This window comes from Alligator sinensis, unplaced genomic scaffold (genome assembly GCF_000455745.1).
Source record: "Alligator sinensis unplaced genomic scaffold, ASM45574v1 scaffold123_2, whole genome shotgun sequence".
NCBI lineage: Eukaryota > Metazoa > Chordata > Crocodylia > Alligatoridae > Alligator > Alligator sinensis.
The window spans coordinates 980,190-1,007,377 of NW_005841917.1; the positions used below are offsets into that span (position 1 = coordinate 980,190).

At 42.7% G+C, this 27,188-nt stretch overlaps 1 protein-coding gene across 3 annotated transcripts; it reads right to left on the bottom strand.

Moving 5' to 3' along the window:
* Positions 1-1,125: 1,125 nt before the first annotated feature.
* On the bottom strand, positions 1,126-27,188 carry AGR3 (anterior gradient 3, protein disulphide isomerase family member). Of its 3 annotated transcripts, XM_006018922.3 has the most exons (12): positions 27,127-27,188; positions 22,999-23,034; positions 22,226-22,334; positions 21,305-21,363; positions 19,205-19,331; positions 15,377-15,522; positions 11,001-11,064; positions 9,267-9,319; positions 7,903-7,979; positions 7,682-7,745; positions 4,433-4,516; positions 1,126-1,203 (listed from the first exon to the last, which is right to left on the bottom strand). In XM_006018922.3, the coding sequence occupies exons 6-12, from the start codon at positions 15,480-15,482 to the stop codon at positions 1,154-1,156; spliced, it is 498 nt and encodes a 165-aa protein (XP_006018984.1). In that variant the 5' UTR covers positions 15,483-15,522; positions 19,205-19,331; positions 21,305-21,363; positions 22,226-22,334; positions 22,999-23,034; positions 27,127-27,188; the 3' UTR covers positions 1,126-1,153. The 3 variants fall into 3 exon arrangements, with proteins under 3 accessions (XP_006018984.1, XP_006018985.1, XP_006018986.1); XM_006018923.3 differs by lacking the exons at positions 21,305-21,363; positions 22,226-22,334; positions 22,999-23,034; positions 27,127-27,188 and adding exons at positions 19,974-20,123; positions 20,667-20,699; XM_006018924.3 differs by lacking the exons at positions 21,305-21,363; positions 22,226-22,334; positions 22,999-23,034; positions 27,127-27,188 and adding an exon at positions 20,667-20,825.

Genomic DNA, 27,188 nt, shown 5'->3' on the forward strand with positions numbered 1-27,188 from the left:
TCCTGAAATCCAAGCTTTTCTTGAAAACTTGCAATAAACAAATTTTCCCTTTCCTCTCCTGCCTCCTCTGATCTGATCCTGTCAGCAGCCTCTCTTCTATAGCAAGAAAATAGGGAGTAAACCTGAGTTCTCCTAAGGACCTTTGTGCTGTATGAAATAGGGCCTGTCAAATACATGACTGCCAATTACATGATTTCCATGAAATCTCCCGTGAAATAGGCGGTTCTTCATGAAAAAGCACAGGGAACCAGCTATGTTCAAAAAGCCAGCAAAGAGCTGGCAAAAATGCTGTCTCCTAGAAGGGAAGGGGGAAGGGGATAGGAGCAAAGAGGGGAGAAAAAAAAAGGCAGGCTGCCCATCTCCTGAAGTGGGGCGGGGGGGAGGGCGGGGGTGGGGGGGGGATGACAGCTGGAGCAGGGCATGGACCTGTTTACTTGCTACACTTAAACTGTTTAACTGTTTGTGTGCTCAGTAATTATTGTCCTCTGTCCCTTGAAGAGGGTGATAATGACTGAATAACAAGCCAGGCAGCTCCAGCTAGGGCTTTCAATCAATGCCTGGGAGTGGTGGGTCTTGTAGCACCCCTCAGCCAATCAGAAGCATGGGGGAGTTTGCATGGGGCAGTTTGCTCCACCTTCAAAATGGGGGCCCCAGCTGTGATACAGCCCTGAACCCAATGGCCCTTGCTGTGTTACAGCCATGTAATTGGCTGCCGAGGCCTGTGAGTTTGGTAGGTCCCTATGTATGAAATAAAAATGGGATCTGAGTTGAGACTATTCACTGACATGGACTATCAAACAGACATGAGGTGGAATTGGTTATGGTTTTGTCCAGAAATCATAGCTGATTTAATGGGGCAGGATCTGAGCCATTTGCAAGTCTTTGTACCTTACTGCCATAACCTTCAATTCTCTCCAAGCAGCTAATTGAAAATGTAGGTAGGTAGTACTCATTTGTCCTAAATTTGTAATATAATATACTTGCATAAGCGTCATGCAGTCTTTGAAAATAGATCCTTTTTTCATATGAAATTCTGCGTGCTGTAAATGCTTGGTAATGTATTGGAAACCTTTGCACAGAGCTGCTAATGAATACATTTCAAAATCCTTGTGTTTTACCTCTTAGAGGCTATGATGTTTTCAACTGCTGTTAATTATAGTTCGGTTTGAATGAGACGGAGTGCTTTCTTCATGTTCTCTATCACTGGAAGAAGAAGAATAAATATCCATTATAAAATATTTTAAGTACACTTCTAACCTAAAATAAGATCCAAGTAAACCTCAATTTATTACTAATCTGGTTTGTATGAATATTACTTAATACAACGTTATTAATTATATGCAAATCCCAGTCATTGTGAGATTTCTGGTGTCATTTACTGAAACAGATTATGTAAATTTTTCTTGGATTGTCATTGCTAATCTAAAAGAACTTGAAAAAACACCACTTCACCTGCTTTTGGCCCTTCCTCTTTTAAAACTGTTTCTCAACAACTTGTAATCAAGAACCAAGTTAAAAGTCCGTGCTCTTCAATTCATCAAACATCACATTTGGAGTGGGAAAAATCTCTACTATCAAAGGTTATAACATAATAGAGAGGGAAGGTCAACTTGAAAAGTCACATTTCTGGGCATGGAGAGACTATTGCTTTCTTATTGCTTTAAAGGGGAAGATGGGACTTGTCACTAGGAAATAAATCTCAGCTGATCTGCTTTAATTGTTTTGCCAATCCTGCAGTGAGTGAATATAACCTACAGTGATTTATCTCTGGATAAAGCAGTGGTAAATTATTGTGATTTAGCTTTCACTTAATGCAGGATAAAGCAGACAGAAAAAACAGTTAATAAATATTCAGCAGAACCATGGTAAATCCCTCCTGCCCTTCCCTGGCCTTGTTGATAGTTTCATAGTTGATAGGGTCGGAAGGGACCTGAACAGATCATCAAGTCCGACCCCCTGCCATGGCAGGAAAAAATACTGGGGTCAAACAACCCCAGCGAGGTGAGTAGAAGTACTTAAGAGAGTATAGGCGCACAAACAAGTTATTGTTATAGCTCCTTTTAGGTACCTGCAAAGCGATGTGAGCCGAACGTTCGTGAGAAGTGTTGCAGATATGTAATAATCCCATATAGCAACAAACTGGGACGACTTCCATATTCATTGTTTACACATTGCATGGTTATAATTATGATGATTTCATTTATGCTTTTGATGTTTGAATGCCCACTGCTTCAGCTTGTACTTCATAGAAATATTTCCCCCCTGAAACACAAATTCACATCCCAGTGCTTGTGCAATATGCTCACTGTAATGGGCACTGAGGGGGAGGGCCATGCTTCTGCGGAGTTGAATGTTTCCCTGGTGATAATTTGATTCAACTGCACATTAAATAATACTCCAGCAAAGCTGGTGACAAAGGAGTCTGCCTTCATCAGATCAGGACTCGCACCGGGCGGGAACCAGCCCAATATAGATGTTCCACTCCCAAAACAGTGGCCGTCTTAAACCAGGGATGTATTTGGTAGCCATGTTGGTCTGAGACAAAAAGAAATACTAAACTCTACAGACTGTTAGTTCAGAGATGATACCTTTTATTAAACCAACTAAGAAATTGCAAAAAATTATCTTTCTTTGCAAGCTTATCTTTCTTTGCAGGCACACGCACCCTTCTTCAGGCTCTCTTGTGCAAAATGAAGTTTATTTTCTACCTAAGAGGATTTTTACCATCATGGATTTGTCCTCAGCCAGAAGAAGGGTGCATGGGCCCGAAAGCTTGAAAAATCTATAATATATGTAATTTGTATACAAATAAGTTTGTATATCATATATATATTTTTACAATTTCTTAGTTGGTCTCAAAAAAGGTATAATCTCTGAACCAAGAGTTCTAGAGTTTTGCATGTCTTAAACCATGGCATTTTAGTAAACTTTTATCAGATTACAACCACCTGCTTTTAGAAGTTGCCCTGCTGAAGGCTCTCACTAGGTTTCTGCCCAACTGCTCTTTAAAATAAGATGCCACTGACTTTTCCAACAGAATCCCAGACTTTAAGGAGCTGAAGCCCTAACTTTCCATCCAATTCTTGCACCAAAATGGTCTGCCTTTACAATGTAACGTAAGACTAACTGACCTATAGTTTTCTGGGTCCTCCTTCCTCCCTTTTTTTGAAAATGGGAACCACATTGGCCCTTTTCCAGTCCTCTGGCACCACACCAGAGCACCACAAGTAATTGTAAAGCTGTGCCAGGGGTCCTGCAATGACCTCTGCTAATTCCCTCAGCACTCTGGGGTGGAGATCATCAGGACCAGCTGTTTTAAATACCTCCGGTCCCTCCAGAAGTTCCCTGACTAGATCGTCACTGACCCTAGGCCTGGGTGTGCCTCCCCCGGGGCCTGAGGGGGTCCTGGTGGGCGGGCTGATCTGGTCCCTGCTCAGCAAAATAGAGGCAAAGAAATCGTTATATAGGTCAGCCTTGTTATCTGGTGCGACAACCAGATTTCCTAGTGTGTCTTGCAGAGGCCCCATGTTACCCGGTACCTTCTTTTTGCCCCCTATGTATTTAAAAAAGGACTTCTTGTTGTCCTTGATCCGGGTAGCTAGTCCCAGTTCCATCTCCGCCTTGGCCTTCCTGACCGCCCCCCTGCAGCCCCGAGCAATTGAGGTATAGTCTTCCCTGGTGATGGCTCCTCCCTTCCTTTGGGTGTATGCCTCCCTTTTAGTTAGGAGACATTCCCGTATGCTTTTGGTGAGCCATGGGGGCTTTTGCGCCCTCTTGCCCCCTTTGATCCTTGTTGGGATTACCTCCCTTTGGGCTTGGAGGATCGTCTCCTTAAGGAACGACCACTCTTCTTGGACACCCTACTCCCCTCCCCTCTGGAACCTCAGTGCCTCCCCAACTATTCTTCTTACCTCATTGAAATCCGCCCTCCTTTTTAAAGAGGAATAATTGTTGTATCTGTCCATGTGTAAACATGTGAATCTTAATATTTCAGTAACACTGAATGAAAAGTTGGAAGACAAAAAAATAGTTCTCTCTCTCTCTCTTTCTCTCGCTCGTCCCACCCCCACTCCCTAGGTTAGTTATCCCTGTGCATGGGAAGCCCTTTGTTTAGTAGTTTTTACTCTTCCTCTGTATAATCATCTAAAGTCTAATCCTGTGGTTTCTTATGTGCATGCTTAACTGGTCCCAAATGAATGGGGTGAATTATGTGCTTACATGCTTTGTTATATCAGAACAGTGTTTGACATTTTGCTAGGGCAAGTCCCTAAACTGTAGTTTCTTGTAGCCCTTTATAAACACTTTAAATGGTTTTGGGGTAGGAATATGAAGGGCAATGAAGCCCTATCTGATCCTAGAGCATAAATTACTGGGATGGGTTAAAATGAGTGACAATGTGAAATGCAAAGTCACTCAAAATGAGGAAACATACAGAATGGTACATCTTGAGGTTCATAGGTGTAAAGTCGATTAGAGTATTTTCCAGTGATATCAGCTCTTACTGTGAGAGATGGGTCTGAAAAAATAACCACATGAAACCAATTATTCTAATTCATTCTTGGTAACATCATCTTCAACATCTATTGCTTGTGACCTAGGAGACCAAGTCAACTTAACATTTTTGAGGTATTCTAATTTAGAGAATGACATAATTACTCCCCCTCCCCCCACCCCCTAGTTGTTATTTTTACACTAAAACATACCAAACAATGAATGGGCAATGCTTATTATTTTTATTAAACACTTTCTATTAAAAATAGTATATTTTATATTCACTTGTCTGCATATGCTAGGCCTTGTTTAAAGGAAAATATCCAGAGATATATGGACTGAGACTATCTCAAGAGGGAGGCCATTCTGACTAAATATAGATACAATACTACAACTATGAAGACATTTAGTAAGATATTAGTATAATGTACCTGAAGCTTCTCATTTACTACTTTGATTCCCCAACCTTTTCATTGATTCCTCTCCTTCCCTTTCCAATGTTTTTTATCTATGTAATTTGGGTGTCCATTACTGTAGCATCTAAGTACCTGTCAGTCTTGAACGTATTTCGTCTCAACCCCTGCAGGGGTTAGAGATAAAGATGGAAGCACAGAAGCTAAGGTCCAGATCCTCAAAGGTATTGAGGTGTGTAACTTCCAGTAAATCCATAGGAACTAGACACCTCAGTACCTTTGAGAACCCACGCGTAATATCAAGATCCAGAATGGCACCTTAGGAGCCTAAAATGGGGGTTAGGTAGCATTTTGGTGTCTGTCTCAAAGTGATCCATAAATCCTCTATTCTTGCAGCATCAGAACCATTAAGTGCTGACACCTTTGGTCCTGACACTTCCTTAGGTCCCTAAATTTGGACTTCCATGAGTGTGTGGAAGCACCCTGGTTTGAGCAGAGGCATCCTACTCCCATCTACCTGGAGGCTAAGGCATCTAGCTCCCTTAAAAGCTAGATAGAAGATCACAGTTCTGCTCGAGTCTCCAGAGGTGCTGACCTGATACGTATGTTCTAAACCTGACCAATGCATGCCTAGAACATTAAGTCCAATGCAAAGCACAGCAACCACAGTTGCTTTTACACAGCAGGAGAAAGTGGGGCTGTTAATCCATCTTTTATGAAATAAACTAGTGGTTACATCACTCAAGGATGTGGCAGAGTGCATGTGCTTCAAATCCATGGCCTCCCTTTTAGGAGGGTGATCTAATCACTAAGCTACACTGGTATGTGTGGGGGCACCATCTATCTGAAACTAGGCCACTGTGGGCGTGTCTACACAGGTACACTTACTGTGCAGTAACTTAGGTTACTGTGCAGTAACCAAAAATTACTGTGCAGTACAGGCACATGTCTACACATGCATGCCCATACTGCACAGTAATTATGGTGACTTTCACTGACCTGGTCATGAATTTGATACCTGCATGATGCAGGTATCAAATTTACCCCTGATTAGTTACTGCACAATAACACGCGTGTAGATGCCTTACTGTGCAGTAACACTGTGTGTGTGGACTGACTTGGGACTAACTTGTCCCAAGTCAGTCCGCCCACAGCGTTATTGCACTTTTAGCGGCTGTATATGTAGATGCCAGCCTAAAAACTGCTTACTGTGGATCTTGATTGAACAGAAGCACCTAAGTACAACCCTGCTTTGAGCATGCAAGCTCTGTAGAGAGGCAAGGGTTCAGAAATGCCTCCATGCTCACTAGTTCCTGTTGGCTAGCTCTAGGTGGCTCTGCTCCACTTGCAAGTTTTACTGGATCACCTGTTACAGTTGCCTTATAGGCCTGTGTGAAGCAGCTAGTATTCACTTTGGATTTGGCCAGTTTGGGGGACAGTGATTCTATTCAGTGATTCAAATCACTGTCCCAAATCAATTTGGCTGAATCTGATTCAGAGAGTTGGCTGATGCTGAATCTCTGAATCTAACAGGCACACCCACTGCTCTACCACCCACTCTACCACCATCGTCAATGGCTGCCCTGCCTGGCCCCAGTGTCCCGGCACTTAAAAAAAAAAAAAAAAAAAAAAAAAAAAAAGCCCTGTACCCCCTGGATCCCACCCGGTGGGGGGGGGGGGGGGGGGGGATCCTCACTGCCCTGCGCTGTGTTAGGGCACTCTACCACAAGCCCCCAGAGGCCCTGATGGCTGTTGCAGCAGCCAGCAAGTGCAGGGCTTTTTTTTGTTTGTGTTTTTTTTTGTTTTTGTTTTTTTTTTAAGTATCGGGACATTGGGGCCAGGCAGAGCAGCCATTGTTGGGCTGCGAGAGTGGGCAGGGGTCAAGGGGCACTCAGGGGGACTGGGGGAGCAGGAAGGGAATGGGGCCTGGCGCCCCCTACTTACTGGCATGGAGCGTAGGTCCAGCTCCCTGCGGCATTGAATCTCCGAATTTTTTCCGAATTGATTCGGAGGCTTTGAATCTATTTGGACCTTTTAATCAGCCTCCTGATTCAATTTGGATTTGGAGGTTTGGCCGCCAAATCTCCTCTGAATCGAATCAGCAACTGAAGCTTCACAGTGCCCTACTGCCTTACCCTCCCTACTCAGAGATCTTGGTTTGGGAGTAATGGAAGAATAGACCTGGCAACAATGCTTTATCTTGTCTGCTGCCAGAGGTTTATTGCAGCTGTTCAGTTTGGTACTGAAAGGGAGAGAGGTGCTCAAGATTGAGGGGAACAGGAATCTCAATTCATCACTGCACACTATCTTTCTCCTAAGTAATTAACTGCATTGCATCTATCGAGTGCCCGTCTTCACTGATTATGAGCTTAACTCTAGTATACTTTGCCGTGGTACAGAGCTGGGGTGTATTGCAGAATATGGCTGACTTATCCTTTCTTACTACGTTATTAGGAAGTCTAGTGATTTTGACAAGTGTCTTAAAAATACACTTTGCACCCACAGGAAGATTATTTGTAGTGAATTACCATTAGCAGCTATTCAAGGTATTTATTAGGCTTGTCTGTCAATGTTTTTCCTTTTGGGTAAATTACTAAACTCTTTCTTTTTATTGTCATATACCACCCATTCCTCCAGGGACATATGTACTATACAAGTTAAAAAATTAATATATAAAAATATTTATATTTCATAAATTGATACCCATGAGAGGAATTTCCTTTTATAACATGATAATGAGGTTTCATTTTCAACAAGCAAATATCTATTGCACATACCTACAAACATGATTCGAGGTACATATTGTCCATCAGGTGACAAGTTCTTATCTGTGGTTTCATGCTGGCAGGAAAATAAAAGTAAGTTATTAAAATATTCCAGGGCACTTTGTACAGGTAGCATCTGTGAGTAAAAAATTATGTCAGCATATGAAACCAAAGTAGGCAACAAGTGTAAGAAAGCTGCTTGAAATGTGCAAAGCATAAAAGATTGTTCATACCATGAGGTTCAGCATAATGAAGTTATTTTGAGCCATTTCTTGTATCTCATCACTTTCAGCAAAAGCCGCCTTGAGTGCTGGAAGAAAATGTGATAATTTAACAGTATCGAAGTGATGCTGTAGGTATGATGGTTGAGGCAATGTGCAAAAAGCAAAAGTTTTTTGTGTGGGTGATATCTTTAATGGACCGACTACATGGTTGGGATAGATTTAGACAAGCTTTTGGGTACCTGAGGAGACTGGAGGAAGGGTACCATGATACCTTACAAACCTTGTCTAAATCTATCCCAACCATGTAGTTGGTCAAATAAAAAACATCACCTACAAACTCTTGCCTCGTGTGTACTTTAACAGCTGTTTTCAGTTCCTGTTCTTCCTTCCTTATGGAAACATTATTCTACATGAGACTGATCATATTATTCATGATTTGCTGTCTCTTCCTGAGGAGACAGTGCATAGGTCTATTGCTATTTTTTGTTTTTGTTCAATGTAGGCACAGTCTTCCAGCCAGACAAATGGAAGCTTGCTTCTGTTATTTATGAAGCCTTTCATTTCAGTGGGTATCATGTCACAGTCTGACAAAAGTTCATTATTCATGGTAAATTCTTCTTCTAAATCAGTTTCAGCAGTCATGCCCTAGTTTCCTTCTATGGTTACCAGTTTAGGAGGCCTGAACAATATTAAATCTGTTCAATGAGTCAGTAGTAAATTTATGCATCTCTCTGTAGGTTGTCTAGTGCTTCATCAGCCTCAGCATAAGTGCTGAAAAATATTTGTCTTGTTTGTTGCAAAAGTTCACTGTAGAGTTTGTAAAAAATATAAATAAAATAAAGTGGTAATTAGTTCTTAAAGCAGCCTATTTTTATTACTTACTTTCTTAATATATTACCCAAAGAACACATCTGAGACAGCAATTCATTGTCGCAGATAACTACAATGGAATAGCTATGTTAGGCTATAGATATTGGCAGATATGTTCAGATATGCCAATACCTATAGTACATACAAGTGTTACATTTTGATTGACCTAATGAAAGGCTAGGTCAATTTAAATGCTCAGTCATGCAGGCACTTTCAGGGCTTAAATTGCCCAAAACTAAGAAGGGCTATAGTGTTCCTACTCCTGAGCCTGGACTGGGCTATTTTTTACCCTCCCCAACACCTACTAGCCCCACCAGTTCCTCCAGCCCTTCCTCCGACCCCAAGTTACTTACTCTGGGCTGCTCATGCTGCTCTAAGCAATGGTGAATGGCTGCACACTGCTCCTGGCTTACTTTAAGCCAACTAAATGTAAACTGGATGTGGCAAATGCTTGTACATACCCTACCTTCACATTAATTTAATAGTCTGAGAATTGAAATTACCTTGACAGTATTGACAGTCCTCCAAATGATGAATGACCATGAGTGGCTTGTTACTTTGATGACAATAATAATAAAAAAAGCTTTAATTAGATCATCTCATGAGTATTCAAGTGCCTCAAATTTTGTTAAAAAATCAGAGTATGCAAATACTGCATCTTGCATTACATCACAGTAGTAACTAGACTGAGGTATTAGGAAGAACTGAAGATACTCCTAAGCATCATGTGACTCCCTCAAAAAAAACTTGAAGGAAAAAGGAGGGGGAAGATGCATTTAAAATAAGCAGTTTTAAATATGGAGATGGCAGAGAATTATAATTTTAGTCTCATTTAGTATGGAGGTTACAGAGAAAACAAAGATGGCCCTCTACTTCCTTAGTGGAATTCAGTCTATATGCCTCCCTTAGCCTGCATACACTTACTAAGGAGAACTAGTCAAAATTCCATGATTTTTTTCCCCACTTTTTCTACCAAGTGTTCCTTACAAATTTTAATTTTAAAATGGAAACTTAATGTGTTATTGAAAAACTTGGTTTCTTTTGATCAGTTATTGAACTGGTTGAAATTTTCCAGACATGACGAGAGTTAATGAAATGCCAAAATATCAACACGCAGAAATTGTGATTTATTTTTTTAAATTATTTTTACGGATCTTTCAGTTGGCTGTACTATTACATGTGTTGGCCACTGTGGCCATTAGTTGCTCAGTAGAAACTCTAGCTTGTTTTCAGGATATAAATCATATTAGCTGTGCTTTCTTTTAAAATAAAGTTGTTAAGTCAGGAAAGGAATGTGTCAACTTGCTGTAGACAGAAGTGAGTGCAGTGAAGGGATGTGGCTGCAAGTGTGGTTGCAAGCTGTACAGGAATCCTTAATTATGTTTCCAGCTGAATCAGAGTGATCATTTAAAGAGCTCATTCTTAATTAAGAACAATGAGAGCATGTGCATATATTTAATGCCATAAGCCAAATGTAGGTGTTGAGAAGCCATTAAGATAAAATTCAGTGTGATAGAACATTGTCAGAAATACAGCTATCCTGAGAAATATTTGCTTGTTTTTCTAATGATGGACATTTATCATTTATGTATTTATTACTTCACTATTTACACTGCTGTGTTGTAACAAACAAATATTATATAAATGCCAACATCTTGTCTAAGAGGAGTTGATGCTGTAGAGCCATTGTGCCATGTCTGAAAATCACAGAATCATAGATAATTAGGGCTGGAAGGGACCTCAGGAGGTCATCTAGTCCAACTCCCTACTCAAAGCAGAAGCATCCCCCACTAGATCATTCCAGCCAAGGCTTTGTCTACCTGGTCTTAGCCTCCAAGGATGGAGATTCCACCACCCCTCTGGGCAGCCTGTTCCAGTGTTTTACTACCCCAATTATGAGAATTGTTTTTCCTAATATCTAACCTAAATTTCCCTTGCTGCGGCTTGAGACCATTGCTCCTCATTCACATCTGCCACCACTGAACAGTCCAGCTCCATCCTCTTCAACTACCTGAAGGGTTGTTCGGAAGGCTGCTATTAAATATCCCTTCAGAAGTGTCTTTGGTAGCAAATGTGATTTTTATTTCTAGGATCAACATACAGTTTGTTAACTGATTGGTCTGTCAGCTAGCTACAGTGAGATATTTCTTGGTCTGTTTCTTTATAGTACGTTGTACTGATGTTCTACCAAATCAATCTTATTTTTTCCAGACTGTTTTACTCAAAGACTTCTTTACCTTTTTTTGGAGTGATAAAGCCCTTCTTCATAAGTTTGCACCCAAGTAATATCATCTCCCCAGCCTAGGAATATAACAGAGAAATTAACCAGGAGTCAGAGTTTTCTCTCATAAAAGTTTTGGTTTTGGATTTTAGGAGTTCTTTGCACCAAAGCAGCACTTTTGTTTTTAATTCAAAGATTTCAAAACCCTATGGCATTATTACATTGCTCACATTTTAAATATTGCACTCATTTTACAGATAGGTAAGCTTAGTACACCAGGGCATGTGTAGATGAAATGGGGGCCCTGAATTGAAGTGGTGGGTTTTTAAAAACACTGCTTTAATTTAGGGCGAAATAAACGCCCATGTCTTGTACATCCATGTCTTACCTGCCCCTCTGACACTGGGATGGGGAGGGTGAGTTGCCAGCAGGTGGAGTGGTCCCTGGGCTGGGGTGGGGGTGGGCTGGTGCTTCCCTCCATGGCGGCAGCAGCAGCCCCTCCCCCGCCCCCCCCCCCCCCCCCCCGCCGGCAGCACCCACCACAGGCACCCAGCTCGGGCAGTCCTGGGGGGAACTGCTGCAAAGGGAAGGACTGGGTCCCTGCATAGCTCCTGGAAGCAGACAAACTCTGGGGGTGAGGGAGAGGGGGAAGATCAGGCTCACTGGTTTTTGTTTTTCTTTTCTTTGGTGGACTCTGTCTTCCCAGGCTGCTGCCAGACTGCCTGCATGGACTGCCTGCACAGCCCCTGAGCCCCACACAGCCCAGTGCTTTGCTCCGTGGCTGTAGGGCAGCAAACTAAAACTCCTCGAAGGTGTTTTATTTTGCTGTGCCCCAAAGTCATTTAAAGTGCACTACACCTCTGAATGTGCTACAGTGGCTGGAATTAATGTGCAATACGCTGCTGACGCATGCAAACACCAACACCATTAAAATGGTGCAAAAGCATTTAACCCGCTTTACAGTGTCATACACACATGCCCCCGGTGACCAGGGGCCACATTTTCAAGGATACTTGCGTGTTTGAGCAAAGTTCTTGAGCATGCTAGGCATCTAACTCAGTGACTTTGACAAATTCATCTGTAGAGGGCCCTAGGTGTGTCTAACAGTTTTAAAATCTAGGGCAAGTCTCTGAGACTGGCTGATTTTCATTTGGTAAAGGAACTTGGGTCAGAGGAGAGAAGTGGCTTAGAAAAATAGATTCTAGTCCTCATGATTGTAAAGAAGACTTTGAAAGCACAAGCCGTAAATGTTCAAATTCCAGAAAAGTAAAATATTTGAAAATATTCTGAATTTTAAGCCAACACTTTTATATATTTTTGGTGTTCCTGAGTCATGGCAATTCTACTTCTGTATCAAAACAGTCTTTTAAGAATTGCTATAAAACACAAATAAATAGATAACCAACTTCCCACTTAGTTGCATCTGGTCATTTTGTGCTTTTGGTGAAAGTATAGTGCATATTGATTTATTCATCTTATCAAATCTTGATAAGATGAATGAATCATAAGATGAATGATTGATATATGAATTGATTCATATATCTTATCAAATCTTAAAGTGTAAGCTCTTCAACGCTTTTTCCATTCACCAAGTCTTTGTGAATATCATTGTTTCAAGGGCTTGGTGGAAATTGAATGTTTTGGCAACAGCTGAAAATCTTTTTTCCCTATAGTTATTTTGATCAACCTGAACAACTTAAGACAGTTGCTTGGGCTAGACAGTGTTTTTCTTCATCCGGTCTCAACTAAGTTTGGGTCTTCTGGTTGAAATCCAAGTTACATTCTGATATTTATTTAAAGGAGAAAAAATCCAAACCCTGTTAAATCTGGTATCTCTCTTGGCTTATCCTTCACTCATGTAGAATTCTCTCTCAGGTTGACAGTTTTATTTTGGTCTGTTGACCGAGAAGCATTTGAGTTTTGTCTGATTTGATGACCTGTGTAGGAAGGTGTCTTATGGTTCCAAGGAACTAGTATGGGCTACTTTTTTTTCTAGCAATCTATATCACTCTAACAGCCCAACCTGTTGTAGTTTGCATGGGCTGCAAGATGTATGATTACAATTTCACAGTATTTTCAAAGCTTGAAATTTGGTGAATTGACACTAGCTGTATGTTACTATATTTTCCAAATTACTATACTAAAAAAAAATGCTTTTCTCTTTCATATGAGATGCTTACTTACAGGTTTGTTAAGAAGGACAACTACACATTTAGAAAAATAGTCAATATCTATCAGATGGCCCTTTTCTTCGTATAAATCTTTTTTTGTTTCCACCCCTTCTTCCCATACAAGTGTGTATAAGAAGTGCTGTGCAAGACTTTATGATTCTACCTTATATTTTCAGTTCCTGGTGTTTTGAGAAGTCCTTGTTATCTTTTTATGTAGTTACCTTTTCTGTATGCTGTTCCACTGTGGGGCTTCTAGGCTAGACAGTCAAAATGCCTGAGGCTGAATCAGTTAATTCTTTGCGGGTTAGTCTAAGCTGTGTATTTTGCCCCAATAAGCGAGTGAACAGACATTCACTTTTGATTCTGGAAATTCAGCCACATGTCTGCGGTGGCCCAGGCCAGAAGCTGGAGGGGCACTAGAGCACACCTCCGTGTTCAGCTGGAGGAGGCAGCTTGGGCCAAGGCTAGCCCACCAACCCTGCAAGGAGGGATTTGTGGGGGGAGTGCAGAGCATCCTGGGGTTCTGGGGGACTGCGAGTTAACTTGAATCTGGAAAGGGTCTGGGACAGAAGTTTAATAAACCGATTTAACCTAAATCAGTTAGGTATGATACTACCTCCACCCAGGTTTGTTTTAAACTGTTTTCAGTCATTTTGAAGGCAGTTTGTACACTGAACTTCTGTTGTGTTACAGATTAGAACCAGTTTCTGATTGCTTTTATACCAGTTTATGTATAATTTCTGTCCCTAGCTTTATACAATTGCTATAGGTTTTAATCAGACCTCTAGCTTCAGATACTTCCTTTGTCACTTGCATAGACATGATCCCACATGGGTAAAGTGTAGACTGTTACAGCTGTCTCGGCGGTAATGGAACTGTGAATTTGAAGAAACTCTCTGATTGCCCTGGTACACCCTGCCACTCTGAGGGAAGTACACTGAATCATAGCAGATGTAGTTCAGCCAGGGATTTTAACCTGTCGAAAGAATGTATGTCTGCCCTGAATTCCCATGGGGCAGTGCAGCACAGTAAGGCAATGCACTCTAGTATTTCCTGGGACTTAGTAAGGTTATTCTTAAACTGTTGCAAGCTTACTTGGTAATGTTCCTGTGGATACTCATGGTTTTATTTTTTTCCCCTCTCCCCTCTACTTCTCCCTTCCCTTCCAACATTTCTGCTATGAAATTTAGTAAAAATTACTGTGCCAAAATTGAAGTCTTACTTATGGATAATTGGACCTACATGGAACTTATGTAGCACGTGTGCCTTGTGCTAATGCTTTGCAAGAATAATTTTGCTGGAATAATTTATTACAAGGGAGTTGGGGGAAGCTGAAGACTGCAGGGTTCCCAAGCCATAGGAAGAAGGCGGCAGGGGAACTGGAGGTTCTTCACCGCATATATTCTTATTTAATCCCATAAAAGGAGAGAGAGAGAAATCATGGTGAACCTGCTGAGCTACTAAACTGTTTCTGTGTTCGTATTTGTAAGGAATTCACTAAAATACCATTAATCTAAAGACAAAAATTCTAATAATCATTAAAGCTGAAAATTATGCCTGATGAAGAACTTCTTGTAAGTGTAAAAATGGTTGGGGTCTGCAAATAGATATGTGAGTATCCTCAGATGAGTCTAAGTGTGGTTATATTCTGAAAAATATTCTATAAAACCTCCTATTGCAGGTTTCCATATTTGTGTAGCAATGGTTTCTACAGCAAATATGTGTACTGTTAATGGGTTCTGGTTTACCCATTAACAGCCCATTGTCTTTGTTTCTCCCAGGTTTTCTACAAGCTCAACTTGGGCCACAAGACACATTGGAATACTTGCTTCCATGTCACAATCAATCATGCATTTTCTGCAGCCCACATTAGGTCATTAGTGATTATACATCACCCCATTCACTGGGTTTACACATCAGATTAGAACTTTTAAAATGATTTTGTTATATAAGAGGAAATGGAAAGTGAATCCTGTTTTTAGACCTGCTTGTTTTATACAGCTAAAAGTAGTCAATAGCAGTAAAAAGAACATACATTTTTGTCCTCAAATCATACAGATCTGTAAATTTTAAGCACACAGGTCAGTTGAATTGAAACATGAAGTTTTAAAATAGTCTTAAATTTGATAACACTCGAATGTATAAAATGTGAACATTTAAAACATTTCTGGCTCTTTTTACTAGCTTAAGCAGCTAATTAAATAAAGTGAAGCTACAGGACCTCTTGACAGCGTCTGTGGAGCTCTTTTTCCCTTTTTGATTGCCATTGCGAAGTTGGAAGAGACTGCAATTAACAGGAGTGGTAAAGCCAGTGCTGAATGCAGCATTATTTTTATCAAGGCAGCCCCCTTCAGTGCAGCTGTCAAACTGGAAAACAAAATAAATTTGTTTAGTTGGGATGTTCTCTTACAGGTTGCTGTAAGAATTTAAAATGTTAATAGCAGTTTAACAGTCCAAGCTAGAGAGACAGTTTGGTTTTGGAAACATCTGTTTTGCTTTGTGACAACAGGCAAAAATGCAGCTGATCTACCCAAAGTAAATTAACGTATACTACATAGTTAAAAATACACCTGGTATTTTAGATACAATCATTATAATAATCTGAACAGTGAGAACTGCAGTAGTTTCACTTTCATTTCCAGTCAATTTTGAATTTGATCTTTATGTACTAATTCGATATTGTGATGTATGTGTGGCAAATGTGGTGGGCCAATGTTTGTGTGTAACTTCAAAACAAAGTTGTGTTGAAATTAAGAAGCAGGTGGATGTTTTATTGATAGTCATGTTTCTGATCAAATTTATACTGGCCGTCCCTTGATAAAATGACACAGTTTGCCTTTTGGTAGAATCTATTATTTATAAGACATTATTGGAGAAACTTCAGGAGGACATTTTTCCCAGAAAACAAGAATTGCTAATGTTAATGGCAGTATTTTATGCCCTATACAGGGGTGGGCAATTATTTTGTGTGGAGGGCCACTTACTGAGTTTTGGCAAGCCATCAAGGGTCGTATGACAGGTAGCCAGGGGCAGATAAATATTAACTTCTAAACTTTTTAGGGGCCCTGCAGGCTAGATAGAATGGCCTGGTGGGCCACATCTGGCCCACAGGCCACATTTTGCCCACCCCTGCCTTATAACAAGATGTGTTGAGAGGCCTTAAATCAATTAAAAAAAAAAAAAAAAAAAAAAAAGCAGCATTACTGTATAGTAATGGAAAAGCCCCCGGTCACGGTGGAGTCCCACAGGAGGGCCGTGATCTCCTTGAGGTCCCTCTCACCGTGTCAAGTCTGGCCCAAGGGTACCCTTTTATTCTCACCCACCACATCTTTGATGTTCAGTCAGTTTGGGAGGCTGCCTTACACCTCCTTGGGCACGGCTAATCGGGACCTCTGTCCCCGTGGTCCCCGTGTTCTCCTGGACCCACTGGGGGTCTCCCTACATGATGGGTGCTCCCCAGGCACCCTAGCCTTAGGGCCACGCGTGGCTCCTACCAACCCCTAATACCACGCCCCAAGCCTTGCAGATGTTCTGGATATTGTCCTGTCGCAAATCAACTCACCCGCTCCCTCGGGCCTACTCCGTATGCTCTATGGAAGTGCCCCCTCCTGGGCTCTCTCTCTCTATGCCCACTCCGGGCTCTCTCTAGTATACTGCCCCTCTCTTGGGGCTCTCGAGGCCGACTTCAGGCCTTCTCTAAAGGGTCGTCCCTTCCAGGGACCCTTATCCTCTCTGGGACTTCGTATCAAGCCCTACGGTCTCTTAGGCCCACCGCACTGCTAACCTCCCTCCTCCGGGCGCGCCGTGCTGCTATCCCCTTTGCCGGGGACCACCGCCGCACTTTGCCCTTCTCCTGGGCTCTGTACTGCTAACCCCTTTCGTCGGGGTCCACCGCAGCACCCTGCCCCTGTCTGAGGTCTATTGCAGCACTAGCCTACTACCCAGGCTTGCTACGCCCATCCTGGGCTTCTCCATAGTCCCCCTCTTCTGGGACTTGCTACTCCCACTCTTGGGCTCCTAATAATACGCGACCCTCTCCTGGTTCACGCTGTGCCCCCGCTGGGGCTTCTCAAGTGTTGACCCTCTCTAGGGTTCGCTGGGCCCATGCTAGGGCTCCCCAATAATACTGCCCCCTCTCTGGGGCTTGCTATACACCCCCCTTGGGCACCAGGGTCCTCACACTCCACCGTGAGGCCCCTTTAAGGATACTGCGCCCTCACTAGCGCCAGGGTTCCCACACCACTGGGGTTCCCTCTGAGAATATTGCACCCTCGCTGGCGCTAGGGCCCCACACCCCTGTGGGTCCCTTGGGGTTCAGCCACTCTTCTCTGAGCTTTACTGACCCCACGACTCTGCCCTGCATCTCTCAGGACCTAGTGCACCCTCACTGGCGCCGGGGTCCCCACTTTACCGTGAGCCCCCTATGAGGCCTCCTCCAACCCCTATAGCGTCACCCAAACCACCGGTGTAATAAACAACCACAACCAAACACAAGCCTCTTGGCCACAACTTAACTCAATGTCGCCTGGCTTAACCATGGTGCTCAAACCTCTTCGAGCTACCCTCCTTCACTCAGCTAGAGCGGCTCGCCCCCTAGCCCCGGGGGTTCCTGCCTCTGGGACTGCTAGCAGGGAACTGCTAGCCTGGCTTCCGCCCTGGGTTTTATAAGGGCCAGGCCCTGCCCCCTTCTAGCTAGCTGACTCTCCTTAGTTGCCCCGGCAACCCGCAGCTGTGCTCGCTATTGTCCTGCCAGGGCTCTCTCCCTGGCAGTTCCTCCTCTGTAGGAGCAGGAGCACCAAGGTGCCCTGCGACACCCCCAAATAGGAACATAGTGGCTACAGCTGTCTTGGAATTTTGTCACAGCAGGCCATGACTGAACACCAGTAGAGGAATAACTTATCACCCTTCCAGATCATCAATTATGAGTACTTTTAGGGCTTTTACAACAGCTGTCCATAAGCCGTCTCCGGCACCACAAATATTACTGCAGCCAACTCCAGTTTTGCCAGATAATTTTCATCAAAGGTTATTATATATACCTTACAATATCAATACAGGAAACAGATATTATTCCAAGTGAAGATAAGAATGATTAGTCCTTAAAACTAAGCAGCATTCCTTGAAAGATATTCTCTCTCCTAGAGATATCATGTAACTAAAGACATTTCCCTGGCCTCTAAAATAATCAATTAAGCCACCAGAGTATTCTCCCCCTTCCTTCCACACCTGGTCCTTTATTTTTTTTGAAGGGGCTTGGGTATCCCCTTTGTTTAACATACCTCCTCCTCAGAGTTGGATGCAAAAGCTATTTTTGCCTCAATCTAGGTCTGGACAAGAACCCCTTTTGATACTCATTAGTGGTGCTCCTTAATTTACCAAAATGCACTGATGTTGTGTGTGGAGTAATGTGAGGCCTTCCATTTCATAAAGAGGGACTAGAAACACTGCTTTAATTCAGAGGCTGAAACATTTTTGGGAATGGGAAATCCACCTCAAATTCTCGATAAGGCTCTGGAATTAAACCTACCACTTACATTTGTTTGACCTTTTATGAGCACCTGTAGAAACATTAATGTCTATGACTTTGGGAAACATTCTTAAATTTGACTTCTGAAATATACACATTTCCAATTTCCTTCAAGATAAATGAGGAACTTTTCAAAATCAGTAAGATTCTTTCCAGTTTCAGAATTTTTTTATTTCAAGGACTATAGAAATATTCCCCTTGCACTTAACTTTTATCATCATAAAGAAAACCTATGAAGGTTTTTTTGTGGGGAGAGATCACAGTGTTATTGCTGGATGCAGTTTAAGTGTATACAGTTTTGGGAATTTTGGATATTATGAGAACCAGTGCCAATAAGCTGGGTTAAACAGTGCATGATGGCAAATACTGTTGAAATCAGCTACCTCTCCACATGACACCCCCTTAGAGTCATTTTTTCAGTTATTCTCCAGACTCTTTTTTTTTTCTCCTCTCTCCTTCCCCATCACTACACTCAAAGTACTTTGTTAGTAAACTTTTTAAACACTAAAAACTTTTGCTCACCTTTTAGTGGATCAGTTCTCTTGATGAAAGTTCCTCCTTCTGGAAGTGTCTAGTTAAAAGTGGGTGTGATTTATACAAGAATACCTGACCTGCCCAGTTGTGTGTGTATTAACAAGAGCACATTCACCTGCAAAAATGACAACCAGTTAGTCAGAGACCAAGCTCGTGGTTTTTATTTCTCCCCCTTCTTTCCCCCCTCCAACATTTTACTCTTGTGGGTTCTTAGGCTTGTACACTGAATACTCAGATTTCTCTCCATCTTGGCTTGTATCAGGTGTCTTTGTATTAGGCCTCAAAGTAAATAGTGGTTTGTGTGTCTGTTACTTTTCCCCCCAAATAGTTTGAGTTTGGCTTATGTCCCAGTGAAAAAAGAAACCACCAATGAAAGTTGGAACTGTATGTGCTATTGTTCCTGATGAATGTCTGAGTTCACTGGTGCTTGGAGATTAGGTATAAAGCTAATAGAAAGATACAAGAGTTACTTTGTGTACAGGAATGTAATTAATGAATGAAAGCAACATTTTTTTTTAATTTAGGAAAATAAAGCACTGTTTTAAAGAACATTGTGTAAAATACCTGCTGACTGTTTCTTAAAGTTGAAATATCTAAAAAGTTCCTGTATCTTTACATGCTCATAATTCTAATCCAGTTTGGCAACACATGAAAAGTGCTTCACTGTCCTTGAACACAAAACACATTGCTTTTGTCATTCTTGTCCTTTGTTACAGCTTTTGCATAGACAACAAGATGCATCAGAAGCAGTCCTTACCACTGGCTTCTTTCTCTGTAAGGAGTTATTTTATTCTGTTGAGATCTTTAATGCATTCATTTAAACTCATCTTTTTCCTTCTCTTTTCCGTCATTTGAAGTTTTGCATCCAGCTCTTAACTTTGCTGCTTGGCTCACTGCTGTTTGTAGTCTACAGATACCAAAACTCATTAAGAGATTACACTATCACATGATGATTTCCCCATGCAATCAAGCTCAACTGAAAACTAAAATCTGATAACAATAAAATGTTTGCTTTGTTAGTTGGCATCGTCAAGTACTCATTCTCTGTATTTACTATTTCAGTGCAAAGACTATTTTTCACTGAAACATTGTGAAAATGTTCATCATATTTTCAGTGCAAAAGGCAGCTTTAATATTTATAATGAAGTGAGTAAACCTGTGCATTTCAAATTTGCTTGAATTTAAATGTAAAATATTTTCCATCCCTTGGTAGATGGACCACAGAGAAAAGATGTGTTGGTTAGAAAATTGAAATCAACCATTTACTTTTTTGTGCTTATTTACCTGTTAGTGTAAATAACCACTACCACAAAAGCAGCCATCAATGTTCAGCCAGTTATCCTTGATGTAGGAATTGTAAACACAAAATCATACAAAGACTCAGTTTTTCTTACCTCCCATGTTTTCACACATCAAGTGTTGCAGCAAATGCCTGAAACATGATACCTACCTTGCTGGTTCTTTGCATTGTGTTGGAAATCAAGATGTAGTAGTATAGGCAGGTGGGATGTTAAAATTGAAGATGGGTTAAATGCAAGGCCTCTTAACTCACTGGGCATCCATCCAGTTAGATATCTTCTGTTCCCCTTCCTGACAAGCCTACAGAGTGGGTGTGTCTATATGTGCATTTACTGCGCAGTAACTTTGCAGTAAGTTACTGCACAATAAGTGGCTTTTAGACCAGCATCTGCATGTACTGTGCAGTAATGCTGTGTGTGCTTTGACCTGGGAGTAAACTTTACTCCCAAGTCGGAGCACACACAGTGTTACTGTGTAGTAAAGCATCTACACATGCCTTACTGTGCAGTAATTAAGTGGGCATAAATTTGCTACAGGTAGCAAATTTATACCCAACTTGGCATAAGTCACCACAGTTACTGTGCAGTACAGGTGTGCACGTGTAGACATGTACCCATACTTCACAGTAACTTTTGGTTACTGTGCAGTAACCACAGTAACTGGGCATGTGTAGATGTGTCCAGTCATACCTATTTCTTGTGTACTCCTAATAAGTACAAACTATTTTCATATACCCTACAGAAGGATGCATTAGTCAAGAGTATGGAAATACTAGCCAAGCTTCCTCACCTTTGGCTTTTCCTTATCTTCTTCCCAAGGATTTGGTCCAGTTTCATGTGCAGGCACAACTGAAATTGGGAACACTGTTCATTTATAATAATATTTTCATTTCAAAAGCAGTTTATGATCTATGGTCTTGATGCATTATTTAAAAATTAATGAATTCAGAATCTCAGTACCTCTGTGAAGTAAGTACAGCTATCTTCTTTTTTAAGATTAAGAAACAGGTGCCTAGGGAAGGTACACAACTTGCCCAAAGGCACAAACATTCTTGGTAGACCTGGAAATGGAACTTGCACTTGTACAAATCCTTTCTTTTTTTTTAAGCCTCAAGCTATAACACATCATGAAAACTCTATGCTCTCAAAAGATCCTGAAGGGACTTACCAGAGCCATGCAAAGAAAAGAACAAGATGCAAGGTATATGAATTAATTAGGCCACAACTTTTATTAACTCATCTGGGATCATGATGCAATAATGAATTGTACAGTGTAGACCATGATTTTTCCTTTGATTATTCCTACTTATGTGAAGAGTTGCTGTTTTTTTCCTTCTTCCCATTTGTTGCAGCCCAGTGCTGGTTCCCCATCTCCTCTTATGAGAATGAATTAGATATCATTTTCTCCTATAAAGATTGTGGGATACAGATGAAAGAGGGTTCTCTCTCCACTGTACTCTCTCAGGTTTCTCAGCAGATACATGAATGGGATCATTTAGTTGGAGGATGTTTTGGTGTTAAATGTTTTCAAAATATGAGAGGTGTTCCTTCCATTATGGTTTGCTGGGCAGGGTGGAGGACAAGTCTCACTTTGTACTTGTTTTCTGATTATTCTTCTCAGAGAGAAATGTCAACTCACTTTTCTTAGTTTCTGTGGGAGCCTTCTTTTAAGCCCATTACCAGAACTAACTTATTAGAAAACCAGACTCACCTGTGGAATTACTCACTGCCCTCCTGCAGGGAATTACTCCCGATACCTGCCAAGTTGCAATCACTTGAACCTTGAACCTCTCTGCTTCTCCTACCAGCTATCTGACCTGCTGAGGGGATATATATGAGGTATCAGTTGAACACAGTACTTTATATATTTACAGTTTTGAAGTAACTTGGAAGCCTACCAGTGGCTCCATCCTTATAATAAAATAAATTCTAAATACCTATCTATTTGGGTTTTTGATTTGGGGGTTTTTTGTTATGGAAAATCAGATCTTCCCTTCCCCGCCTTTCATCACCAGGACGCAGGTCCGGCTGCAGCTATCTCTCCCCCCACTCTGTGGCACTGAGCAGCTTTTTAGGCTAGGGACAGAAGTTGCACATAAACCGGTTTAAGTGATCATAATCTGGTTTAAATTAGTAACAGAACGGAAGCTCACTTCACATAAACCAATTTAAAAATAGCTGAAACTGGTATAAGATAAACCTAATTGAATGTAGTATCATACTTAGCTATGGGTCAAACTGGTTTATGAAACTTCTGTCCCAGACCCCTTCTTGGTTCAAGTTAAATCAGTCCCACAGCATCCCAGCACGCTTTCCAGCCCTGTGCTGGACTATACTTCCTGCTCTACCAGAGAAGGGTTTTTGGGGGGCAGGGGAAGGGGTAAGGGTCAGGGACTGCCCTCCTCCTCAGGCAAACCAGGGCTGGGCCTGAGCCCGGGGGGGAGGGTATAGAACTGCCCTGCTGATAAGCTCACTGAAACTTACTGCTGGCTGTGACTGGACAACAAATCCCAGAGGTACCTGGAAACAAGAAGAAGAAGTGATTGGCAACCCTGGAGAATCCTGCTGATGTGATTCTGGACTGCAAATCCCAGAGACCTAGGGGGCAGCAGAAAGAGGAAGCAAACCCGCCATCTATGCTGGCTACAGTCATGCTCTAGCTCTCCCTAGTTTCTGACTGGAGCCACTTCAGACATGTTGTTGTATTTCCTGAATAAGAAGTAAATGTGCACCAGTTGTTTCTCAGTTTAATCTTTGCAGCTTAGACTAACCTGAAAAGGCTGATTTGATTCAGCCTTGGGCTTTTTGACTATCTGTAATTAGCCTTAAAGGAGAAAATCCACATTTTTTCCTGTGGGAAATAGAAAACATGAATCCCTGATGACCAGCAGCGAGAGACATCATGATCAGTAAGAGCAAAGCACAAATATTGTCCCTACTCCCAGCTCCCATAAAGGGGATGTCCCTTCTGCATTATACCCCAGTTTGGGACTAGCTTCTGCTAGTACCATTCAGTACAATGCAACACTGGTCAGGCTGCAGTTGGAGTACTGAGTCCAGTTCTGGGCACCGCACTTCAGGAGGGACGTGGACAACATGGAGAGGGTTCAGAGGAGGGCCACCCACATGAATAGGGGTCAGCAGGGCAGGCCCTACAAGGAGAGGCTAAGGGACCTGAACCTGTTCAGCGTCTGCAAGAGAAGGCTGAGGGGGGACCTGGTGGCTGTTTACAAACTAGTCAGGGGGGACCAGCAGGCATTGGGAGAGTCCCTGTTCCCCCAAGCACTACCAGGAGTGACAAGAAATAACGGTCACAAGCTGGCAGAGGGTAGATTCAGGCTAGATATCAGGAGGCGCTACTTCACTGTCAGGGCGGCTAGGATCTGGAACCAACTTCCAAGAGAAGTGGTGCCGGCTCCTACCCTGGGGGTCTTTAAAAGGAGGCTGGATGAACACCTGGCGGGGGTAATTTGACCCCAGTACTCTTTCCTGCCACGGCAGGGGGTTGGACTTGATGATCTGCTCAGGTCCCTTCTGACCCTACCAACTATGAAACCATCTGCTAATACTGCCTGGATAGGAGAGCACCCAGCAAAGCCTGAGGACAAGGGGAGCCATAGGAAACATGACCAGTTTTCTTCCTGCTTCTGAGACAAAGTTCTCCCCATCCCCCATAGGCTGCAAGAAGGACACCGACAAGGCCAGTTTTGGCCATCTGTACCAAATCCATTTTTTCATGGAAATGTTAAAAGGTACAGTCATGCATAAGGCAATGTGCTAAAAAGACACTGCTGTCCTAGGGAAGGGACTTGATAATGGGAGAAATTGACTTAAACATTGTATAGAATCATGGTAGACACCTCATGTTTCTAAATCCATTCACTGTTCGTTTGAAAGACTTGACTGAAGCTGTCTAACCTGTCTACTTTTGCATGTATATAGCCTTGAGGTCAGGTTGACCTGGAAAATGGGACTCACAGAAGCAGAGGCAGACTTCTGCCACAGCTTGTCAGCTGACCTGGCTGACAGCTGGATCACAGAGCAGTTTAAGTGCAGTAGCAATTGTGTGCCCAATACCAGTACTTGCACCAAAAATGCACTTCTTCTATGCTGTGTTTAGACTTGGCCTTTTAACTACAAGAGCTGGATGGTTACATTTAGTGTAATAAGGAAGGGGAGGCATTTTGCACCCCTCTTCCCTCCTTTCCCCAGATTATTTATTTTGATGTAAAACAAACAGCTAACTATACATTGTCTGTAATTATACACATGCTGTAGATACACTGCTCTGAAAACAAAAGGCATAGGAATAAATTAATTACAGGGGGTAAGTAGTAGAGGTGCTCTGATGCATCAGTCTGATATTGGATCGGCACCGATATAAAGAAAATTGACTATATCAGAAATCAGCCTGATGAGGCTGATAATTTGACTGATAAATGCCCATGGGTATGTGCAGCTACAGCACAGCATGCAGGCAGCTACAGCACAGCCTGGCAGTGTGGAGAGCTGCATGCAGGTGGTAAGTCTGCTTTCGTGAAAGGGGAGGGAAGGGGCATGGGGGGCCAGATCAACACTCTCCCATGGTAAGGCAGGGAGTGGGGCTGGGGTAGGCACTGCCCAGCTGAAGCAGGGCAGGTTCAGGACAGAGCCCCCCTCCCAGTGCCACCACTGCCCACCCCAAGTGCAGAGCTGCAGCCTGGCCAGCCCGCCCAGCACAGATCTGAGGGCACATTTCCCCCTGCCCTCTGTGCCCTTCTGAACCAGCAGCAGGAGTAGCAGCGGGAGCCACCCCACCCTCCCCGCGCCCCCCAGATGAGCCGTGACTCCGTCCTGTGCCCACCCTAGCTGGGCAGTGCTTACCCCAGCTCCACTCCCTCTCTCACTGCAGGGGCCATTGATCTGGCCTCTATGCCCCTTCCCTCCCTGTCCACTTTCACCACAAGAGTTATGAATTGCATGCAGCTGTATCCAAAATCAGATCCATATCGGCTGATATGTCTCCTTTAAAAATTGGCTATCGGTATTGGCCGCCAAAAATCTCAGTGCACCCCTAGTAAGTAGGACAAGACTGCAACAAGTCAGAATATGGCACATGCATAGGGTAGACCATTAGAAAGATGAGACAGGTGGAACTTGGAATAGAAGTACTGTTGTACACCATGCAAGTTTAATAGTTTCATAGTAGTTAGGGTCAGGAGGGACCTGATCAGAACACCTAGCCTGACCCCCTGCCACAGGCAGGAATGAATGCTGGGTTCACAAGATCCCAGACAGGTGATCATCCAACCTCTTTTTGAATTTGCCTAAGGTAGAGGCGAGGACCACTTCTCTAGGAAGTTGGTTCCAGATTTTGGCCACCCTAACTGTAAAATATTCACAAGTAACACTCATTAAAGTTTAGACGTGTATCACCCGCTAAGGCTGAAACTTCTTTAAAATTAAAAAAAAAATGTTTTGTACAGAGAGAAAATAAAGTAAGTCAATGTGTATATGCCTGGTCACCTGTTCAAAACCCTGATGGGACATTATCTGAATTAAGATTCACAGAACCTCTGGCACAGGACTTGATATGTGCTTGTATCTCTATTGTATTGACTGGGACAGTGAGGTAGAAAATGGAAGGGACTTGCTCAGGCCCACGAAGTGAGTCGGTGACAAAACTAGAATCGGAGCCCAGGATTTCTTGACTCCCAATCTGGATTATGACTATGTTCTCTTCCAGGACCCCTCTACATATTAGAAGTATCGCACAATTGACTGGTTATTTGTGCAATTACCTTGAGATCAGCTACACATGCAAAGTAGCTATCACACCATAAAAGCCAGCTATAAAGTTAGACCTCAAAATGTGTATTAACTTTATAGCTGAGTGCCATCAAACTTTAATTACATGTGTAGCAGGACCTCCTCTTCAAGGCTCCTAGCCACAGGGGTACATCATTCCCAGCTGGGGCTGGGAGTCCCCGAGCTGAGGGGACGTAGCCTCAGCAGCTGCCAACTCTGGGTCCCGGCAGTGTGCCTTCTGGTGCCAGGACCCAGCTGGGTCCCAGCAGCCTCAGGGTGAGCTTATGATCTCCCAGCCCTGGGGGTGTGTGAAACTCCAAGACTGGAAGATCACAGTAGCTGTGTCCCCCAGATGTAGGGGTACATGGAGCACCCCCACAGCTGAGCCCCTCAACTGAGGAGCCCCCAGCCGCAGGAGCTTGCTTTTTGCTGATGCAGGGCTCCCCATGCACTGGCAATGAGGTGTTATGGGATATAATGTTAGATCCCACAATCACGCCTCCTGCCACGCGTGTGTGGCCTGGCAGAAGGCATGGAAGTGTGGATTGCACATTAGATCCCATTGTGCCTTTACTTGCACATGTAAAGGGGCCCCACATTCAGGGATTTTAAAGTTACAAGGGACCACCATGATCATATAGTCTGATCTTTTGCATAACACAGGCTCTCTCTCAACAATTCCTGCATTAACTTCATGTACAAAAGCACCTTGCAAGGGACTGTCAGCTTTATATAACTTTTTATTCTTGCACCATCTCAGCTATTTCACTTATACGAAGACATAGTTCCCCAAAATTTCTGAGTAAAAAATCCCTGATGACATACCTCTACCAAATACTGTTTTATCTTAGGTTTGCCTGCATAATACCAGGTATCTTCCACTGACC